General features: G+C 52.3%; 1 protein-coding gene across 1 annotated transcript; it reads right to left on the bottom strand.

Moving 5' to 3' along the window:
* Nucleotides 1-1,365: 1,365 nt before the first annotated feature.
* MFGE8 (milk fat globule EGF and factor V/VIII domain containing) lies at nt 1,366-15,343 on the bottom strand. Its single transcript, XM_036844235.1, has 9 exons — nt 15,179-15,343; nt 12,341-12,469; nt 11,823-11,954; nt 9,439-9,620; nt 8,863-9,018; nt 8,024-8,168; nt 3,523-3,707; nt 2,261-2,416; nt 1,366-2,139 (listed from the first exon to the last, which is right to left on the bottom strand). Exons 1-9 carry the CDS (start codon nt 15,249-15,251, stop codon nt 2,002-2,004), a joined length of 1,296 nt encoding a protein of 431 aa, XP_036700130.1. The 5' UTR covers nt 15,252-15,343; the 3' UTR covers nt 1,366-2,001.
* Between the last annotated feature and the right edge of the window lie 6,619 nt (nt 15,344-21,962).

Genomic DNA, 21,962 nt, shown 5'->3' with positions numbered 1-21,962 from the left:
ACCAGCCCACCCAGCCAACCAGCCAATGAGACTGGCCCACAGAAAATATTCAACGCCACAAAGAGGGACAAATTGACAGATGAAAGTGACGCTTGGAAGTGACGCTTGGTTTCCCCTTCTGCAAGTGGGACTCCTGCATTCTAACAAGGCTCGAGCTGCAGTTACTTACTGGGGAGGCATCCAAGAGCAGAGATGCAGGAGGGAAAAAGCTGTTTCTCCCACTGTCTGCTAAGTCCCCAGGAGAGGCCTGAACAGGTTGGGTGGTAGGAAATGCTCCCAGGAGGGAGTCCTAAAGCCAGCAACCACCCAGAAAGACTGACTTCAAACCCAACCCATGCAGCTCCACGGAGGAGAGCTCTGAAACAGGAAGGAGTGAGCCAATAGACCCCCAGAGGTGGGGAGCCCTACAAACCCAGTTCATTCAGAGACCACAGCCTGGGCCTTTTATTCCATCCCTGCCCAGCCAGGAAGCCCTGGCAACAGGAGCTCTTGGGGGGGAGCCACTTCCAGACTAATTTCTCTGATGAACTTCCAACAATGCCACACCCTCCCTTTGGCAGCCACATGGCCAGATCTGCTGCCTAGAGGTGCCTATGTGTACAAAGGCATGGCTCCCAAAGTCTGTTCCGGAAAATCCATCTTGTGTCCCAAGGCGTTGAATACTAGGGTGGTTTCATATGCCCCTTCCCAGCTAGTCAGTCCCTCTTTTATCTGCAAGCCCCACTTCCAGATCACTGGCCTGCACTGCCTCCCACTGGCCACTTCCTGATGGCCCCTGCATGATGTGAGGGGGTCGGGGGAGAGGGGTACCCCTGGAGCTCTCCTCCCAGCCCTGGAGTGGAGTTGCCAGTGGCCTCTCAGGAACCAGTGTGCTGGGCCAGGAACGCCCCGCCCACTTGGCAGAGCCCTGGCCCCTCCCATCCCACACTGCACCCCGCCCTGGGGCTCCTGCAGCTCTGAAAGCAGCCCAGGTTCACTGAGTTTCTAATAGTTTCTCCAGCCCACCACTCCAGTTGCAGAGAAAATGGCAATTGCCGCAGGGGAAAACCAGCAGCCTCTGCCTGTCTTCCTGGCGTGGGAAGGGAGCAAAGGCATTTGTGAAGACAGCCTCTGCACAGGCCCCGCCCCAGGCACTCACCTGGCAGCAGCTATGGCCCTGGGGCTGCATGGGTCTGGAGGAGGAGAATTGAGGGGAAGAGTCCTGGCCCCTCCGGTGGGAACCACCCCCAGTAGTCTCCTCCCTCTCTGTAGTCGGGCAGGTGACACAAGAATGCCGGGGCTTGGGGAGGACTCAGGGTGGGGACACCAGCCCAAGTCAAAGCCCATTTTGACGGAGCAATGATGAACCACAGCGAGAGTTCAGGGGGTGATATAAATATATTTTGGAAGCTGCCTGTGTACTCTGGGGTGAAGAAGCAGCACAGAGGGCCCCCCAGGCCCAGCCACCTCCTCCCCCATCTCTCCACAGATCCACCCCACCCGCGTCTGTTTCTCTCTAGGCTTCAGGATGAGGGTCAAGAGGGGTCTCCAGGGAGATGAGGGGGAAGTGTCGGGGGGCTAGGTGGCAGCAGCAGAGTGGCAGCATCATGCCCCAGGGCTGAGGGGCAGGAGACCAGCACTCTCCAGCTTGGGGCCTCAGGGCCTATTCCTCCAGGGCCTTGGGAATGTGGGGTGTGGGAGGGGCGCTAGGGAGGACCCACGCGCCCTACTTCGCCCTTCCCTGTCCATCCCAGACCTACTCAACTCCCACGTGCCTAAGAAAATGGGATGGCATGAGGGGTGGGCACCAGGGGCATGTGGGAGGGGGAGGGGGAGGAGGAAGGGAGGGAGGGAGGAGGTGGAGGGAAGGAGGGAGGGAGAGACGACTGAAACCCCCACCTCCAGGCCAGCTACAATCAGGAGGGCGGGTGGAGAAGGCAGCAGGTCCCCAGGAGGCCAGGAGGACCAGAAAAGGGGCAGGTGCCCCCACGGCCCTTGCGGTCACTGCAGCCGGGCCTACCACTAACAGCCCAGCAGCTCCACGCGAAGGGTGATGCGGTTGTGCCAGGCCACAGGCAGGATGCGCACAAAGCGAGCCAGGAAAGGCACCTCAAACATGTTCTTCTTGTGGGAATTATTGTCCATGTTGCCAGGGAAGATCTGGAGACAGAGAGGGGGTCAGGAGGGCCCCAGAGCCAGCCTTCCTCCCCTCAGGGCCCCAGATCCCACTCGCAGGGCACCCCTGGAGTGGGGAGGGAAGGACAGCTGGACACACACTCACCTTGCTTTCCACGGCACCCTGGTCCCTGTACTCAGTCCAGTTCACACCATCATCACCATAGGCCACCTTGTAGGCTGCCACATACTGGATGTGGCCAAAGTCTCGGGCCCCCTGGGTGATGATGCCGGTCACTTGCTTCTGAGAGCCCAGGTCAATCTACAGGAAAAAAAAAATCCACCCCATCTTCTTTGCTTGGACCATCTCCAGTAAGGTGGGAAAAGGCAGACACACTGGGGCATACAATCTAGTTTTGGGAAAACTACTTCACTTGGCAGAGCCTCAGTTTTCCATCTATAAAATGGGCATAAATAATCCCACCTACTTTGTCAGACACTGTTAAGCACTCTTCTGCAATGAAGCTCAGATTTCAGAGCCTGGGCTCCAGCCAACTCACTGCCAACTCCTCATAGGATAGGAACAGGGACAGGGGAGGCCACAGCCTATAGGGACATGAACTGCTCCTGAGGCCCCTGCAGGGCTGTCCACAGCCTGACATTGGTCCTGAGGGACTCCAAAGGCAGGCAGCTCCTCACGGAACCCAGCCCCACAGGCTAATGTGCTTGTTGGGGCCTAGAGATGCCCCTCCTGCCCCCCGGTTCCCTGCCCATCCCAGGGAGCCTGCCAGCTGCCCCTGGGCAGGCAGTGCCAAGACCCAGGCTGCAAACCCAACTCACTGCCAACAAGCGGGTGAGCCCCAGGCAAATCCTCACCCTGCCGGGACCCAGTTTCCTCATCTATAAAATGAGTGGATGCTCTGGTTTTCCATGACTCTCCTGCGCTTCCCAATTTCAATGAAATCCAAGGGCTGTCACATGGTGTGTTCTCAGACGGCAAGTTAGAGAGCATGCTCTGAGTGCAGGCAGAGAAATCCTGAGGTGTCCCTCCTCCGTCCTGCCCTGCTGTACGTGGGCTCAGCCTTATCACCCTGTGGCAGCCAATGGAGGTGGCCCTATCCCTACACACACACCACACACACACACACACACACACACACACACACTCACCACCTGGGGCTGGGGGCCTTGGTGGAAGCATCACTGAGCTCCCCTACCATCCCCCCCTCTGGAGTTACAGAATCAGGAGAAAGGTGGGGATATGAGAGGAAGAAGGAGCAAAGCCGAACACAAACAAGGCCGTGCTGAAACTCCCTCTTGGGGAGCAGAAGCCTGGGTTGGGCCAGGGTCATAGATCCAACAGCCCCACCCAAACCCACCCAACGCCAGCCTACCCCAGCCCTGCACCCCAGGGGGAGCCTGACCCACCTGCAGCCACTCAGAGGCACTGTTGGTCTGGGCGGTCCAGGCGTTGAACTTGCCCTGATTATCCAGCCGTGCAAAGGAGGGATACCAGCTAAAGGCACTGAGGCCCCAGGTTTTGTAGAAGCTGGAGGCTGTGATCTGCTTGCTGGGGATGGTGTTGTTCTTCAGGCCTAGGGGTTCAGCGCATCCTGCCAACAAGGGGGGTGCTGTCACCCAGATCTGGGGTCCACAGCCTCCCAGAGGTGTGAGCGTGAGGTGGTGAAGGGGAAAGAACTCTGTGGCTCCTGACCGACCTCTGGCATCCTCTTGGACAACAGACGGAAGATCCTTCCACCTTTTAGGGCCAACCGTTCTATTTGCTTACCGACAGCCCCACCTACTCCTCATCTCAGCTCCCACCCCGCGCCCCTCACTTGCTCTGCACAGGTCACCCACCGCTCTTCTCCCTCTGCACCAGGGCAGGCCCTGATCTACCACCTCCACCCTCCTTCAAGGCCTGACTCATGGGACACCTCCTCCAAGAAGCCTGCCCTGACCACCTCACTTGGGTGGGACTTCTCCCTCCTCTGGACTCACAGCACTTCCTCTGTCACTCCTACAGTACAGCTGCTATTCACACCGCTGAGTCCTGGGATAACCGTCAAGATTGCTAATAACAACCATCTCACTGACTCAGTGCCGACTTCAGTCATTTAATCTACCACACAAAAACCGGAACGAAGAGGATATTTGTAACCCCATTCCACAGATGAGAAAACTGAGGCTGGGAGACATTAAGCACTGTGCGCAAGTCTCACACACACACACACTCCTAATCACCACGTCACACTGTGACACTATCTCCACCATTCCTGCACCCACCCAGAGCCGTGAAGGCCTGCCTGGTGGTGACCCAGCGATGAGGAGGACAACATTCCTGCTCTCTAGCAGGTGGAAGCCGAAAAGTCAGAACTCCTGGGGCTCAGGAACGACCCTGTATCCCTGCCCCACAGCCCCTCCCAGAGGGCCTTCACACACTCACTACCTGGCATGCTGTCAGAGAGGCCTGGGAGGGCTACCTGAGAAGCTGGCCTTGGTTTCACTCAGGCCTGCTCCAAACACTCAGGAATGTGCCGGGCTGTTCTGCACCTGCAGGTGGCCAGAACAGTTGGGAACGGGCAGGAGACAAAACTCCCAAAAGAACGAAGGGCATGTCTCACACGTGGCAGAATCACCACTGCACAACTGCCTGTTCCTTTGCAAAATCAGAAGTGGGAGAGTGGGCTTGGAAAGTCATGGCTCCATCTGGGAGCTGACTATAGTACCCAGTGCTTTACCTCACTGTCTCCCCACACGCTTGCTCCCTTGCCACTAAAGAATTTGCCTCCAGAGTGTGCTGATGCCGACCAATCGTACCATCTCCTCGTGACGGTGGTGCACCAGGTAACCTCCACCCTGCTCCCACAGAGAGAGGCTGCTGGGCTGGGAGGTGGCTCATCCCACGGCTCCAGACCTGGAGGGCCATGAGCCCGGCACAAGCCTGGGGCACTCTGCAGAGGATGCCAAGGCATCATTTGCCCACGGTGAACCCTTCTACAGATCATCTGCTTCCAGCAGTTCATGCCCCCATCACTTACAGCATGTCAGACAGCTTTCCACATAAAATGCAACTGGGCAGGGCACCAAGCCGAGAGCAGGACTGTCAGCTCCACCACTTGCTATGTGACCCTGGGGAGTCCCTCCCCTCTCTGGTCCTCAGACTCCCCATCTATAAAATGAGGTGCCAGAGCAGTGCTTCTCACAGCTCACCTGGGGACCTTGTTAATATGAGGATTCTGTCTCAGAAAGTCAAGGGTGGGGCTGGGAGTTTGCATTTCTGCAAGCTCCCAGGTGATGCTCATCCCGCTGGTCCATGGAGCTCACTTTAGTAGAAGGCTCTAATCTGTACAATCCATTGACTCCACCACCCTGATCCAAGCCACCTTATCTTCCCACATGTCTCCCCCCTCACTCACAATGGCCCTCTGCCCCCATTCTCCCTATACAGCCTAAGGGATCTCTTCTAGACCCAACTCTAATCGTGTCCTATTAGCACTCTCTCCACAATGGCTGCCCCTTGTTCTCAGGATAAAGACCTGAATCCTTAAAATGGTCTACATGGCCCCTGTCTGGTCTGTCTCTGCCCACCTCTCCAGCCTCATCACCCACCAAGCTACCCCCTCATTCTCTAGGCTCCAGCTCCACTGGCCTCCCTTCTATCCTTTACATGCCCCAGGGCCTTTGCATATGTCAATTCCTTGCCTGGGATGCCCTTTCCAAGTTCTTCACACGGCTTGATCTCCATCATTCAAGCCTCTACTCAAACGCCATCCCAACACAGCAGTCCCCATGCCATTCCCTCTCTTCACCCCAAGTCACCCTCATCACATCTCCCTCTCATGTTTCCTTCATAGTTCTTACTGCTATCTGAACTTTCTTTTATTTGCTCGTTGTCTCACATCAGCCTCCCTCATTAGAATGCAATTTCCATGAGGTCAGGGATCTCACCTATATTGCTCCCTAGAGCCAGGCACTCAGAAGGAGCTTAATAAATATCTTAATAAATGTCTACTGAGTTAAATAACTAATCAATTCACCAAGGACACCTTGCCTGCTGGTGAAGAGGAATCCTGGTGCAGGGCATACCCAGAAATGTCCAGACCTCAGCCCCACGCATGTGCACACAGGCACACACCAACACTCTCCAGGTGACCGGAATGCCTACAAGGGAAAGGAGATGGTCCAGTCCTTGAGGGAAGCAGACAAAAAAACTTCACTTCCTCGGCTCGCCAGACTCACCTTCTCTCGGCCTTGGAGGTAACCGGCTGTGACAGGCCTACGCCGGCAATTAGCCAAAGGCTTCAAACTATGACAGTGAGTAGTGAGGGACTCCAGGGAGAGGAGCCCAGGGTGGGGGGCCCCAGGCCTGTCTCTGTCCTTTACCAACTGCCTGAATTTCCTTTTAGCAAAAGGCAAAGTCTTTAACTTCCCACTTAAAACAGTTAGGCTTGGGGGACTTCCCTGGTGGTCCCGTGGTTAAGACTCCGTGCTCCCAATGCAGGGGACCTGGGTTCGATCCCTAGTCGGGGAACTAGATCCCACATGCATGCTGCAACTAAGGATCCCGCATGCTGCAACTAAGGATCCCACATGACGCAACTAAGACCTGGCACAGCCAAAATAAATAAATAAATAAAATTTTTTTTTTTTTTTAAAAGAACAATTAGGCTCAAAAAGCAGTGACCCTGGGAGCAAGAATATTCTGGCTCAAGTTCATACTTAAAAAAAAGACTAAACCCAGACAGTCACTGAACTGAGCTCTGAGTGGTATTGGGCAGTAACTAAAACGGGATAACAGAAAGAGGTGCCACAGAGGGTGGAAGGGGGAGCAGAGGGTGGGTCTTGGGTTAAGACAAGAAAGACAGAGAGCCACCTCTACTCTGCAGCTCTGCCTAGTGAGCCCTACAGTTCTGCCGGTGGCCAGCAGGTGGCACTGTGGCTGCAAAAAGAGGGAAATATCAGACCTCAGAGAAGGCAAGGCTGGGCTGAGCTGGGCAGAGACAAGGCCCTCAGCCCAAGCTCTGCACCCTGACCTCACCAGTGGTGAGATTTTTTATGACTCAGCAGAAACCTTTCCCTTTCTGGTCCCCCGTCCCTCCATCTGAGAATCTCTCCGGAAAGGGCAACAAGAATCACCATCCCCAGGGGACTTCCCTGGCGGTCCAGTGGTTAAGACTTCACCTTCCAATGCAGGGGGTACAGGTTCGATCCCTGGTCAGGGAGCTAAGATCCCATATGCCTCTCAGCCAAAAAACCAAAACATAAAACAGAAGCAATACTGTAACAAAATCAATAAAAACTTTAAAAATTGTCCTCATCAAAAAAATCTTCAAAAAAAAAACCACCATCTCCAGCCCTATGACCCTAGAAGTCCCCATGTTTCTCTTGAATGCAGGCTACAGGTCTGGGGGAAGAAACAGTGGATGGGTAGGTGTCAGAAGCCCAGGGATTCAGACCAACTTTTAATACCTACCAGCTGTGTGCCCCTGATAAACAATTTATCTGGGCCTTATTTTCCTCATTCATTCATTCACTCACCCATCCATCAATATTTATTGAGTGCCTATGAGCCAGGCTCTGTTATAGGCACTGGGAATGCAGCAGTGAACAAAACAAACTCCTTGCCCTCGTGGAACTGACATCTGCAAAACAGAACTAATGCTACATGTTCTAGAAGCTCAAGGAACCAATCAGAGTAAGTGAAAATATTTTGAAAATTGAAGTGGTGTCTTTTTTTCCTCTACCAACCAGCAAAGAGCAAACACCTGGGCAGGACTGCTGATGGCCAGGTGATCCCTCTCGTGGCCATCTCCTGTGAGAGCCCAGGTTCCTGGGCCTTGCTGCCACCCTACTCAGCTCAGCTTGGCTGAGAAAAGAGGGGGCAGGGAGAGCCATCGCCGAAGATTACAGAGCCTCCAGCACTCACCATTCAACTCACAGCCAAGGAGCTCAAAGCGAAGGGTGCAGCCCCGGTGGCAGATCACGGGCACCAGTCTCACATACTGCACCTCCAGAGGGGTTTCAAACAGGTTGACCTTCAGGCCGCTGTTGTCCACATTACCCATAAATATCTAGGAGGGAAGAGGCAGATTGGAGGAGTGGGTCAGTGTGGGCAGTCCCACTTCCTGGAGTGGTCTCCCCTTCCTCTTTGGGCCTGGAGGCAGAGGTGGGCTTAGCAGAGCCAGGAGGGGCTCAGCCCTTCCTCTGACCACCCCACAGCCCTCAACACAGATTCCCCTTTTCAGATCTTCCTTGGTCACCACGGGGCCTGGGCATAAACCCCTGTCTTTCGCACAGGGCCACCTATGATCTATAGGGTGCCTCTGTGCAAATTAGGAAAAGGTACTGCTTTCTCAAAAGACTTTTTTATAACAATTTTCCCACAGATAGAAGTACACAAACATGACGTGAATGGTGCTGACTTAGTAATGACACCCTTGAGCGGTGTACAACCTGTATGACTGTACATGGTATCCCTGACGGCTCTGAATGCATCCCATATCCACCACTACCGCCACCCTCAACAAGTCATTGAAACTTTTTGAGTCTCACTATTCTTATCTATAAAGTGGGGCTATTACTTTTAACCACAGAGCACGGGCACAATCTGGGTTTCCCAATTTCTTCAAACCAAGACACACCTGAAAACCCACCTCATGGCCAATCAGCCAGGGCACCCTCACCTCAATGGGGGCCCTCAAACAGCGCTGGAGCCCCAGGGGTTGCTGACCACAGCCCTTCTTTAGGGCTCACAACAAACCTCACCTTATCTCCTGACTCCCCTGCACCCTGGATGAACTGGAACTTGCGCCCATTGGTGCTGTAGGCCACCTTGAAAGTCTTCAGGTACTCGGCACTGCCTGCGCGGCTAGCACCCTGCGTCACCACGCCCGTCACCCGCATCTTCCGCATCAGGTTCACCTGGACCAGGACAGGAAGGACAGAACCCCTATCTCCCAGATTCTTTTCACCCCCATCACTCCCCCAGCCCAGAAGGAGAACAGCCCAAGCAGGACAAATAAGGGAGGCTTTCTCATCTGGCCCTCTCCAGGCTTTGGACCCAGTGCTCAGGGAAGCACACAAGGACAAGCTTCCAGAGGCCTCGTACAGTGCAAAGAGCCCCTCTACAGCCTAGCGTTCACTCCCCCTCATCCTGCCCACGCACTCCAGGGCCCCCAAAGCTGCCCTCTACTTAAAGATACTTCACCCGTGGGAACCTGCTACCATGCTACCTGGACCCCGGTTATGAACCCTCCCGTGGTGACCCCCAAATGCAGGCGCACTCATCCCGCCTTCTCCATTCCCATCACGCTACGCACCCCTGAGCCGTCCCTTCCATACCTGGATCCAGGGGTTTCTGTCGTAGTTGCTGGACGTCCATGCGTTGACAATGCCCGTGAGGTGCAGGCGGGCCAGATCCGGGGCCCAGCGCTGCAAACCCATGAAACCAAAGTGCATGGACGAGGCGGAGATCTGGGAGTCGGCGATAGCGCCCGTCTCCATGCCCAGCGGCGAGATGCAGACTGAGGGGGGAGGGGGCAGTCAGAGGGCCACCCGAGCAGGCGGGGCCCAGAGGACACAAGAACAAGACAGCGTGGCCTCTGCCGGGGACCCAGAGCAGAGACCATGAAGGGACAATGAGGGCTAAGGAGGAGGTACCAAGACAAGGTGCACAGTGAGGAAGAGAGGGGCCGGGCAGAGTCACTGGGGGTTGGGACCCTGGGCTGCCAGAAGGTTCTAGGGCAGGCCGGCACTCATGGTACTGCCATGACTGGCAGCTGATGTCCCCCACCAGGCTGCAGTAGGTGGTCTCGTTTTTACAGGATATGGAGCAGCAATTATTCGAAGGGGGGGGGGGCTGCTGAGCGAATACCAGTGTGGCCTCCTCTTCCTTTGTGTCCCTGCCCCATCAGGAGGACCACCACATCCAGCCCAGTCCCTGGCTCCCCCAGGAGGACGGCCTTGGAAGAAGCAATGCCTCAGACAGCAATGAACAGTACTCGTACTGCACATAAAGCAAGAAGCACATCTGCCTGGAGTTTTCTAGAATCCCACTGGCAGGAGTTTTCTGGATGGGGTGTGAGTGCCATTCTGTTTTCCCTCATATCCTTTGCCCCTTCTAGCTACTGGTCCTGACCCAGCCATCTGGGAAGCTGCCCCTGGCCAAGCGATGTGGTCCTTGGGGGCCGAGCCTGTGTGCCTGGGGCTCAGCTCCCAAGCAGAGAACCCGGGACAGATCCACTCTTATTCCAACACCCCAGGCTCACGCCGAGCTCGGTGTCTGACATTCTCGCAGGGAGAGTGAGGCACAAGGGAGGCCATACACCCAAGATCAGAGCCCGCCACTGGCTGAGCAGAGACCTGAACCCAGGTCTGCTCTGTCCTCACAGAGCCCATGCCCACACCCAGAGGCCCCAAACGTGCATTCTTTGGGCCTGTGGGGTCCTGGTGGGCTCCAAGGAAACACACCATGTAACAGATAAGGAGGGGCTGCAAAGGTCTCTCTGGGGTTGTTCCTCCAGCTTTGTGGTCGCCTCCTGCCTTCTGCCCCAGGTGCTGCCATATCCAGCCCGGGACAGACCCCAGGCCGAGGAGCGGAAGGAGGCTAGATGAGTAATCCCCACTCAGGCACACCCAGGGTTACCTGGGCTCCCAGCACGGTAATTAGTGGGCCCACCTGGCCCCACCCAGGGCTCCGTGGGCCTTGGCGACCCCGCTCCCCCGCATTCCTCCACCCAGTATCTCAGACACATCGGCCTCAGCCCAGGGCCCAGGGCCCAGGCCCTCGGGGCTGTCTCCTCTAAGATGAAGGGCGTCACAGGCACTTCATCTGCTCTCCCCCAGAAGCCGGCTCCCACGGGGCTGGCCCTGCCCTCCCTCCTCCTCCTGGAGCCCAGCCCCACATCTGCCGACAGCAGGACCGCTTGCCCCCTGCCCGCAGTGCTCACCGACAGACCCACCGGACTGCAGATGTCTGGCACCACCACCCCAACTCCCCCCACCCCTGCGCCTAGACATGGCCTCGCCTGCCCCACAGCAGGTGAGGAAGAGTCCTGGTTTGTGGGAGGGACCCCAGCCAGGCCAGGAGGGAGACGGCGTGCACAGACATTGCTGGCCAGGTCTGCCGGGTACCCGCCCAGCGCCGTTCTGTGGCCGCGTGGATGACCAAGCAGGCCAGGCGGGTCAGCCCCTCTGCACACGCAGGGCCTCTGAGCACCTGACCGTGAGGGGATGACCCAGCCTGCCCAGGCCTCTCCCTCTTCCCAGAGCTCTGTGATGAAGCCAGAGGTCAAACCTGGGCCAGAACTGTCAGACCCTGAGGCTCAAACCTTATTAACTAACCTCCTGGGCCCCAAAAGATTAAGAATCTGTTGGTTTTCCCCTCTTGGTAGAAAAATGCCAAGACTTTACCCTAATGCTGTGTGTCTGGTTCATGGTGACAGAAAATAACACTCCCACGACCTCTGGGGTTACCACCAGCCCTCACTCCCCTGCAGGGACATCAGGCCTGGCCTGCAGTCCCAGGAGAGAGGGCCAGGCAGGAAGAAGCCTGGGGAGGGACAACAGGGTCCCGCGCCCCTCCCCACACACCACCCTGGCCTAACTGAGGCTCTGTCCCCTGCCTCAGTGCACCCTGACGCAGGAATAAGGCTGGCACACTGCCTGGGCTGCCAGGACTGTGGCTCAGGGTCTGCCCCCTGGAACAGGCACCCCCAGATACTCACCGATCTCACAGTGGATGCCTGTGTAGCCATGAGGGCACTTGCAGATGTACTGGGTGAAGACATCCCCTCGGTGGAAGTCGTCAATCACATGGCATTCGGCATCACTGTGGCAGGGATTTGGGAAACAGGGACCTGGGGAGAGGGAGGCAGGTGAGATGGGCAGGTGATGAGGAAGGAGCTGGGGACAGGCAGCAGCAGATGGGCCAAGCCCAAAAGGACCCTCCGCCCAAACTCGGCCCACTGCCCGCCTCCCCCAACCATCTCATCCCTCCCCCCTCCCAATCTGCCCGATGGGGCCTGGGCCAGCCTGGAGCCAAGAAGGGTCACGGGTAGGCGAGTCAGCCCAAGTGAAGGAAGCACCCAGCTTCCCAAGTGGCCTGGGAGCTTCCAGGGAAAAGCTGGTGGGCAACAGGAGGGGTGCTGGGGACCAGTGTCCACTTCGGGAGGAGCTCAGCCCAGCAGCCTGGGCTGCAACTGGGAGCCAGTGGGAAGCAGCAGGCATGGCCCAGGGCGGGTACCTCTCTCAGTCTCATTGCATATGAGGCCTGTGAAGCCTTCAGGGCAGAGGCAGTGGAAGGGGGGTTTTCTGTCCTGGTCCAACAAGCAGGTCCCACCATGCAGGCACTGGCTGGAGTCACAGAAGTCACCTGCAATGACAGTTCTGAGTCAGGAACAAGTTGTTCATCGAGTAAATATCTGGGGGGCCAACTACCATGTATGTCCTGGGCCCCTGAGACAGAGAAATCAGATGCAGTCCAGGCCTCAAGAAGCCAGAGGAAAGAGGCGGACAAGTCACCATGTAATGAAGACGGACGGACCATGAGCTCTGACAGAAGCCTGCATGAGGGGCCCCCGGAGGATGGTTTCTGCCAGGGAGCAGGAAGTTTCAGAGGTGGGGACATCTGAGCTAGTTTAAAAGTCAGAGAGGGAGGGACTTCCCTGGCCGTCCAGTGGTTAAGACTCTGTGCTTCCAATGCAGGGGGCACAGGTTCGATCCCTGGTCAGGGAACTAAGATCCCACATGCCCTGTAGCATGGCCAAAAAAAAAAAAAAGTCAGAGTGGGAGGGTGTCGGGCTGGGGAATGAGGAAAGAACTTTCTTCAGAAAAGCAGAAGCACAGAGGACATGGTATGCTGGAGAACAGTAAGACATTGCTGAAAAGGGAGACTGGTAGGGACTCTTAAGAATGACAAGTTTAGACTTTTCATCCTGCAGAACAGGGTTCTTAACCTTCCTTTAGTCTCCCCACCATTGTCCCCCACGAAAAAAAGTCAGAGATTCTCAAGCATGAGGTGGGAGTGGGGAAGCCATTTCTTAGTTGGGGATGGAGAATGTCAAGAAAAGGCCATCTGCAGAGATGTGGATGGGCTGCCCAGGGTGGGGAGGCATCCTGTAGCTACACAAAGATCCCTCTGGCTCTGTGTGGAAATATGACTGGAGCAGGTGAGGTAGGAAACCAGGAGAGCATCAAGGAGGCTGTCACAGGCTCCTGGTAAGACAGGAAGTCAGGCGAAGGGGTGAGGAGGAAGGACAGATTTGAGAAAAACTGGACGACTAGAGGTGGGAAGAGGGCTAGAGAGGACATCACAGCTTCTGGCTGGGGGCCTGGCTGACACATGTGCACTGTTAGCCTGTCCCCGATCCCTTGATTCGAGTGAACTTCAGCTCACTAGGTCAGCCAGGCCTGCGGAGCACCTTCTAGCTGACCTTGGCATCCCAGAAGGGCTGCCTCAGACCCCACACCCAAACCCGTCATTTGGGGTAAAACATGAGACATCTTTTTTCCTCCCTGCAGAGTCAAGCCATCCCAGGCTGGAGGCCCTCCTGAGATCCCAAAGCCCCAAAGACCTGGGCCGGGGCTCCAGCGAAGGGAACACTGTTAATGAGCGATGGAGGCCTCAGAGCTCCACCTCAGAGTGGGCCTCGGGAGCTTAAGGCGGCTCCCAATGAGCTATTAGTCATTGGCTTTAAATAGCAGGTTAATCCCCTCCCTGACCTGACAGGCGGCGGGCACTGCCACGGCAGAGGCTTGAGAATGGCCAGAGCCCTGGGCTTCTGACCTGGCAAGGTCCAACTCCCCTCTCTCCCCCTCCCAAAGTGCCCTCTCCCTGTACTGCTCCAGGGCAAAGCAGGTGAGTGGGAAAAAGGGAAAGGGGAAGGTCTCCCCTACCTGGCAGGCCCTTGACTGACTCACCTGCGCACTGCAGCTGTGGTACTTCCCCCTTCCCACAAAGCCAGGTCACCCTACACAAAACCACCTTTGGGATTTCAGGGTCCTGCCCTCTTTGGGAGAGTTCCCCAGGGACATTTTGCCAGGGCTCAGGCTCTGGGGTCAGAGAGGAGTGGCAAGGGACTTTTAAGACCCAGCCAGCTCTCCATGTCTCGGGGGAGCTTGGAGTGGCCTTAGGCTTCCACTCCAGGCCTGGTGGTCAGACTGGCACCGGATGGCAGAGCCAGGGCTCAGCTGGGACCCACCCCCGCCCCCAACTTGCTTCAGCCAATCCTATTTCTATGAGAAAATGATGGAGGGAGTGCCTGAAGAGTCTTTGCCATCTCCTCCCACCCCGTGGGCACCCTTTCCTCAGCCCACTGTGAAACGAATGGGGCATCCCCATGACCAGCTGGACCAGCAGGCCCAGCTGCCAGCAGGATGTATCCTAGGCGGGGGAGGAGGACCAAGGAAGATAAAGCAGCAGCCCAAGGCCGCAGGGGGACGGGGGTAGTCAGGAGCCGCCACCTCAGGAGGGAGCCCTTTTCCAAGTCCCTCCCCAGGCTCCTCGCCCCCTCTGGGGTCCCACCTGGAGGCCCTTCCATTCCACCGACTCCCCAGCCCTTCGCTTATCTGACCAGACACCTACTTTTAAGCAGAGGATAAAATTCCAGCGAACTGACCAGCCGCCAGGGCTGGGAAGGGAGTTACCAGGGAAAGTTGGCTGGAGAAGACTTATCAATACAAGAGTCCTAGAAACTTCCTGGTGGAAGGAACGCGCGAGTCAGACACAGTTCAGTGGCCTCATTTTACAGATGGGAAAAGAGAGGCCCTACACAGCGGATTCCTTTGTTCTGTGTAAGCCACATCCCTGGGGGAGGCTGGGCTGTCACCCAGTGTCCCGAGTCCCCGCCCAGCGCTCAAGCCTCTATCACCGGCCAAAACCCCTCCGGCGCGGATACAGCAGGAGAGGCCGAGAGCATCCCCGCCTCCCTCCCGGGCGCAGCCGGAGAGGTCGCCCCTCCGCTCGGCGCCGGCTCTTTGACCAAGTTTGTAAACAGTGGAAGTAGAGGGAGGGCGCGGCGGCGAACTTCCGAGCGGCGCGGAGAGGAGGGGCGAGTGCGAGAGGGCGGCGCGATCGACTCACCGGAGAAGGCGAAGAGTCCTGAGGCGCAGAGGAGCGCGCCGCAGAGCGCGGCCAGCAGACGGGGACCCGGCATGGTGTGGGGATGCGGGCCCGAGACCCGGTGCTTGGGCTGTTCAGACCCGGCGGTTCTCACTCCTTCTCCTGGACGGGAATAAATCAGGCAGCGCAGCACCTCCCACTGGGCCACGTGCTCCGCCCAGGCCCGCCAGAGGCGGACTCGGGGCGGGGCTCCGCGGCTGGGAGAGAATGGGGGGGAACCGAGGGCTTCGCGGCCACCCACTCCAGCCCCGGCCACGCCCGGCGTCCCGCGTGGTGCTGGTGACCAGGCCCTGAGTCCTGAGTCGACTGGGCTAGAAAGGGCTCAGAAGGAGTTGTTTGTTCTTTGCTTTTTGTTTTTTAAACTGTTGGCTTCAGAAAATATGCTAAACCTTATTCATAACAAGAAAAACGCAAATTACGAGTACCATGTTTCAGTTATCAGATTGGCAAGTATCAAATTATTAGCGCACCATTAGTGCGAGGCTACGGGAACAGGCTCAAGCATGCATTGTTGGAGAAAATGTAAACTGGTTCAAGTTATCAAGAGAGCTGTGTGGTAGTATCTATGAAAATGACAAATGCTGAGACAGTAAGACCTAGCAATTCCACTTATAGGAATTCACTCTACCAAAACTCACACGTACAAAATGACATATACACAACGATATCATAGTATATCATAGCAGCATCCTTTGAAACGGTAAGAGACTTTAAAAAAAAAGGAATCAGCATACTTTTTCTGTAAAGGGCCAAATAGAAAATACTTGAGGATTTTCAGGCCATAAAATCTCTGGGGCAACTATTCACCTCTGCCCTTGTAGCAGGAAAGCACCTCAATATTCCAGGAAATGAGCATAGCGGTTGCTAAAGGAGAAGGTAACCAGGGTGTCAGGGTGGGAAGAGACTTGTTTGTCATGGTTGACTTTTTCCTAAATGATTCTTTTTTATCGTGTGCAGGTATTACCTATTTACAAAAAATAATAATAATAGTTTTAATAATAGTGTTCTAGTCAGACTAGACACAGGAAAAAAAAAAAAAAAAAAAAAGCAGCCAGATATCTCCCCTACCACGTATGTTGATACCTAGGTTAGGACTAGAGTCAGACATAACTACTGGCCAGAGGCCTTTCTTAAAACTATTCAGAAGGAAAAACACTACCTATGATCAACTCAATAGCCACAGAAAAAGCATTTGGTAAAAAACCCCTTCATGATAAAACGATCAACAAACCAAGAGTAAAAGGGAGCTTTCTCACCTGATATAGAATATCTATGAAAAACTTACAACTAATATCATGCTTAATGGTGAAAGACTGAATGTTTCCCCTGCAATCAGCAACAAGATAAAGATATCTGCTCTCACCCCTTCTATTCAACACTGCAATGGAGGTTCTAGCCAGGACAATTAGGCAGGAAGTAGAAATAAAAGACATCCAGGTTGGAAAGGAAGAAGTAACACTATGTCTCTATTCACAGATGACACACTCATACATAGAAAAATCTAAAGAATCCACACACCAAAAAAAAAAAAAAAAAGTCTATTAAAACCAATAAATGAGTTGAGCGAGGTCACAGGATACAAGGTTAATATACAAAAATCTTGTGTAGTTTTTACACTGGAAATGAACAATACAAAAATGTGATTAGAGTTCAGTGGGATGGTATCTCCTTGGCCTGACTACTTTCTTACCCAGTACTAGATAATTTCAGGTCTTAGCTAGTGCTACAAAGACAACACAACAATATGATGTGATTTGAATAAGGAGGAGGAAAAGGGGACATGTTTAAACAGGGTGGCCCAGAAAGGCCTCTTTAAAAAGGTAACTTTCACACTGACCCTGAATAAGAAGCCAGCCTTAGAAGGATCTGAGGAAGCAAAAGTTCTGAGAAAGGAACAGAACAGGGAGCTCAGAAATCGACCCCAATGTATACACTGATGTGGTCAACTGAATTTTGACAAAGGTGCCATGGCAATACAATGGAAAAAGGATGGTTTTTTCAATTAATGGCACTGGAAGAATCAGATGTCTATATGCCAAAAAAAAAATAAAAACAGTTAAACTTCACATCTTATACAAAATTTAACTCAAAATGGATCATAGACCTAACTCGAAAACCGAAAACTATAAAACTTCTAGAAGAAAGTCTGCATGACTTCTGTTTGGGTGATGAGTTTGAAATGCAATACTAAAAGCAGGATTCATGAAAGAAAAATTGATAAATTGGACTTCATCAAAAGTAAAGAGTTTGCTCTGTGAAAACACTGTTAAGAGAATTAAAGACAAGCCACACACTAAGAAAACATTTGCAAATCACATATGTTGTAAAGAACATGTATCCAGAATAAAGAACTGTTAAAACTCAAAAATAAGAAAACACACAATCCAGCTTTTTATTTTTGTTTATTTATTTATTTATTTTTCACCTATTCACTAAAATGTATTTGTAATTCTAAAATCAATACTTATGGAAAATTCACAGACATGCACAGAGTGGTGAAAAATTTAAGCTGCCTGACGTGCACGTTTCCAACTGAGGCTGAGCAAGATAACTCTGCTTTCTTGTCTCAGTTCTCATCCTGTAAACAAGTGTCTTGTCTACAGTCTATTTAGTGTTGTTTTTTTTCACATTTTTGTGCTTTTTGTTGATCATTTTGCTGTTAAAATGCTCCCCAACATAGCGCTGAAGCGCTGTCAAGTGTTCCTAAGCGCAAGATGGCTGTGATGAGCCCTGCAGGGAAAATACACGTTTTAGATAAGCTTCATTCAGGTATGAATCATGGTGCTGTTGGCTGTGAGTTCAGTGTCAATCAATCAACAGCCTGGTCCATCCAGAAAAAAGGAGAGGAAATTCACCAGTCTGTACATGAGGCCACTCAGAAGGTTTTAAAGCTAACATTTACAGTGCTACGGAAAAAGATGGAAAAGTAACGATATAGATTTGTGGATTCATGTGCTGATGACCGATAAAAAATGCGACAATCCAGCTTTTTAAATGGGCAAAAAATCTAAACTGGCAAAGGAGATAAATGGATGGCAAATAAGCATATGAAGAGTTGCTCAACGTAATTTGTCACTAAGAAAATAAAAATGCAAACAACCATTTAATATCACTGCAGACCTACTGGAATGGCTAAAATCCAAAAACACTTGATCATACCAAATGCTGTCAATGATGCAGAGCAATAGGAACTCTCATTCACTGCCCGTGAGGATGCAAGATGGTACAGCCATTTTGGAAGACAGTTTGGTGGTTTCTTATAAAGTTTAATATAGACTTACCATATGACCCAGGAGCAGTTACACTCTAGATGCTTACCCAAGTGAATTAAAACATATGTCAACATGAAAACCTGTACACAAATGTTTACAGCAGCTTCATTCATAGTCATCAAAAACTGGAAGCAACCAAGATGTCCTTCAGTAGGTGAAATGGCAAACTGTGGTGTAACCATATGATGGAATAGTTATCTGTGATAAAAAGTACTGAGATATTGATTCACACGACAACGTGGATGAATCTTAAATGCATTTTGCTAAGATAGAGAAGACAGACCAAAAAAGCTAAATGTTATATGATTTCATTCACGTAACATTCCGGGAAAAGTAAAACTATAGAGATGGAAAATGGATGAGTGGTTGCCAGGGGTTTGGGGAAGCAGGAGTGGTTAACCGCAAGGGGGAAGTATGGGGGAGTTTTTAGGTGATGGAATATTCTGTATAATACTAGGATGGTAGATACATGATGCTACCCAACTGCCAAATCCATAGACACTACAGCACAAAGAGTGAAATTTAACATATGCAAATTTTAAAAAATCAACCGGGATGCTGCAGGGCACCAGATTGTGACAAAAGAATCTAACTTTATTGCAAATGTATGACAAAACGCTAGTGAGAGTTGTTATATGAGGAGAGAAGTGGAGTGGAGAGGAACTGACCTAAGTAACTTTGGAAAACAGTGTTTTGACTGGAAACTATAAACTGAAGACAAATGGAACTGTACATAATCCCTGAAACCTAGTCAGTAAAGTCAATAAAAGTCACTAAAATTGTTTTTCATGGGGATTCTGGTTAACATGTGCATGTATGCTGGGACTTAAACAAGTAAGTAAATGGATGGTTGACGGTAGGAGTCAGACTTCTCACTGTTGGAGAAGGAAGTTATAGATAAGCAAGGGAGGAGGCTGGAATAATCCACATGGTACTAGATTAATCAGAGAGTCCAGTAGGACTTCGTGTTTAACTTAACCTAGATACAAATGGGTAGGTACAGAAATTATTATAGATAAGTGTGTATACAAGGGTTATAATACATATGTTTATTTCCTAGCTCTGTCTGTTGAGAGGGACTAGAAACAGTGACACCCCAGTAGCAATGAGCACCTCAGTGCTCAGACCTTGGTCTCTAATACCATTCGCCAATAAAAGGGATGAGAGTTCCTTGGAGAAATGGCTGGTTCTAGGACAGGGAGAATATAAGATGAGCCTGGAGCATCCAGAAAGTGCTCAAATGCTCTCCAATGACAGCAGCTATGTATGCATTGGGAGATGGATTGGTGTTGTAGGCGGTGGGCTCCCTGTGGCTGGAGAGATTTAAGCAAAGGGCATGTGTCAGGGGGACAGTGTTTGAGAGGCACAGTGAGGACAGGTGATCTCTGAGGTCTATGCTCTCTCTAAGGTGCCGGTTTACAATTACGTATTTGTCAACACTGCCCAACTCCATCCAGGTGAAGAAGGAAGAGTTTGCCTGGTCCAGCCCCTCCTCTTCGGCTCTCCAGCATCTGTGAATGCAGGCATCACATGGGCTGGAGCATAATAGCACAGCACTCCCATCCTCACACTCTCCAAATGCACACTCCCTTTCCTAGACCACATGCTCAAAGCACACATCATGATCTGTGAGCAAATATCTCAGCCCAGGGAATGAACAACCTCCTTTTGTTTTTAAGCCAAAGGCCAAGGGCCGGGGGCCAGTGCTGGGGAATAAATATGCTTTCAGTTTAAAAATGTAAAAGTGTTTTCTCTCTGAAACCAAATGGGTGGGCCAAATTCTGAGGTTCCTTTATGTGATTTTCCTCACTTCTGTTGGGACTTCTGTTGACCACTGTGCTCACTAATTTCCCTGGCGACTCCCTCCACCCTAACTAATTTCCCCTTCTCTGAACTCCTGAAGCCCTGACGCTCCGAGCAGCCAATGGTCTCCTGTGCACAGTTGAGTGGCGCCCTGTGATGCCTCCCCACCTGGTTTGTCTGCTCCTCTGAGACAGGCAGTTGGGTGTTTTACAAAAAGATTTAGACCTGGGACCTGGATTTGAGCCCCAGCTTCCCATCTTACCTGCCTGGTGACTCTACCAAGCTGCTAATCAGGCACATTTATTTTCTTCATTCAAAGTTTGCTTCCTTTCCTCCTTCCCAGGAGGTCAGTGGCTGAAAGGAAGTTGCCTTGCTGGTCCAGAGCAGTTCTAGGAGTGAGCATCTTGTGTGGAAAAGAAATACACCCACACCGGGGTTGGGGATTTGGTCTGCAGAGCAGAAAGGACGTGGAAGAAATGCCTTAGAAAGATCTATTTTTATAGGGCTCTGCTCAAAGCCAGCCAGACATCTGGACAACCCATCTCATGCCTGCGTCCAGAGCAAGGCCATTTCCGGAAGAACATCAAGTCCTTTCTTGGAAATCAACCCAGGGAGAGTTGAAGCCAGAGCCCCAGGTTGGGCAGGGTCAAGGAGTGGTTAGTAAAGCACGGGCCCAGGAGGGTTTGTCACTGGCTAACCTCATCCCCCCACCCCCAAGCAACACTCTCTCATCCTCCAGCTGAAAGGACCTCCCTTTAAGGGTATGGGTGCCTTGTCTCTGACCTGTCTTCTTTCTCCTACTACTACCTCCTTTTCAAGTCAGCAGCCCCAGGAGAATTTGTCAGACACTCATTTTGCCATTTCTCCCAAGAAAAAGTCAACCTTCTTGTTAAAAAAAATGAGACAACAGGTCCAAAATGGAATCACTTGTGTTAAAGCCCAATGTTAGCAAACCAAGACTTAATACCTAACCTAATTGCAGTTACAACCTCCCCCAGGAATGTAATCTTTAACCAACCTGAAATTACCTGGTCAGCACTAATGAGATATTCTGTTCCCCTTAGGAGGGCAACCTTGCCTGAAACAATGCATTTTTTGCTATTAATTTCCTTTTTCTGCCCCCTCTCTGCCTTTAAAAATCTTTCCTTTTCTCCAGCTCAGCAGAGCTCCTTTCTACTTGCTACCTGGGATGCTGCCCAATTTATGAATCGTTCAATAAAGCCAATCAGATCTTTAAAATTTACTTGGTTGAGTTTTGTTATTTAACTCTCAATGAACTGAGTAGCAGACTTAAAATTTCTAATTGCTTGCTCCAAACCTACTACTCTGTAGCTCTGGCCCCAAAGCCTCTTAGAACTCAACTCCCAAGTCCTAGCAGATGTCAGATAAACTTTTGTAAAGTTGCCGAGTGAAGAAGTTGGTCTACCCAGTCTTTGCCAGATGCTAAGTATGCCACTGAGACCAGAGGGACCCCAGCTTGGCTGTATGGGGCAACCTTCTCACCAGAGAGGGGAATTTGGACCACATCTCCTGCCCCAATCCCCAGTGTCATACATGCTTGGCCATCAGTCAACATCCTCCCTACCTAATCCCTACTGTGTTCATTCAGTCATTCAAAAATATTTATTGAGCAACTGCCAAGCCAGGTGGTGTGAGGGCCCATTCAGAAC

This window comes from Balaenoptera musculus, chromosome 2 (genome assembly GCF_009873245.2).
Source record: "Balaenoptera musculus isolate JJ_BM4_2016_0621 chromosome 2, mBalMus1.pri.v3, whole genome shotgun sequence".
NCBI classification, from domain to species: Eukaryota; Metazoa; Chordata; class Mammalia; order Artiodactyla; family Balaenopteridae; genus Balaenoptera; species Balaenoptera musculus.
This window is presented reverse-complemented; position numbering and strand designations above follow the sequence as displayed.

Excerpts from the sequence above, each read along its gene's own strand:
- MFGE8 (XM_036844235.1), bottom strand. The coding sequence starts at position 15,251 with ATGCCGGGTCCCCGTCTGCTGGCCGCGCTCTGCGGCGCGCTCCTCTGC. Across the intron at positions 12,470-15,178 it reads AGGACTCTTCGCCTTCTCCG|GTGACTTCTGTGACTCCAGC; the intron begins GTGAGTCGATCG and ends CTGTCATTGCAG. Across the intron at positions 2,417-3,522 it reads GTGCCTCTGAGTGGCTGCAG|ATTGACCTGGGCTCTCAGAA; the intron begins GTGGGTCAGGCT and ends TTTTTCCTGTAG.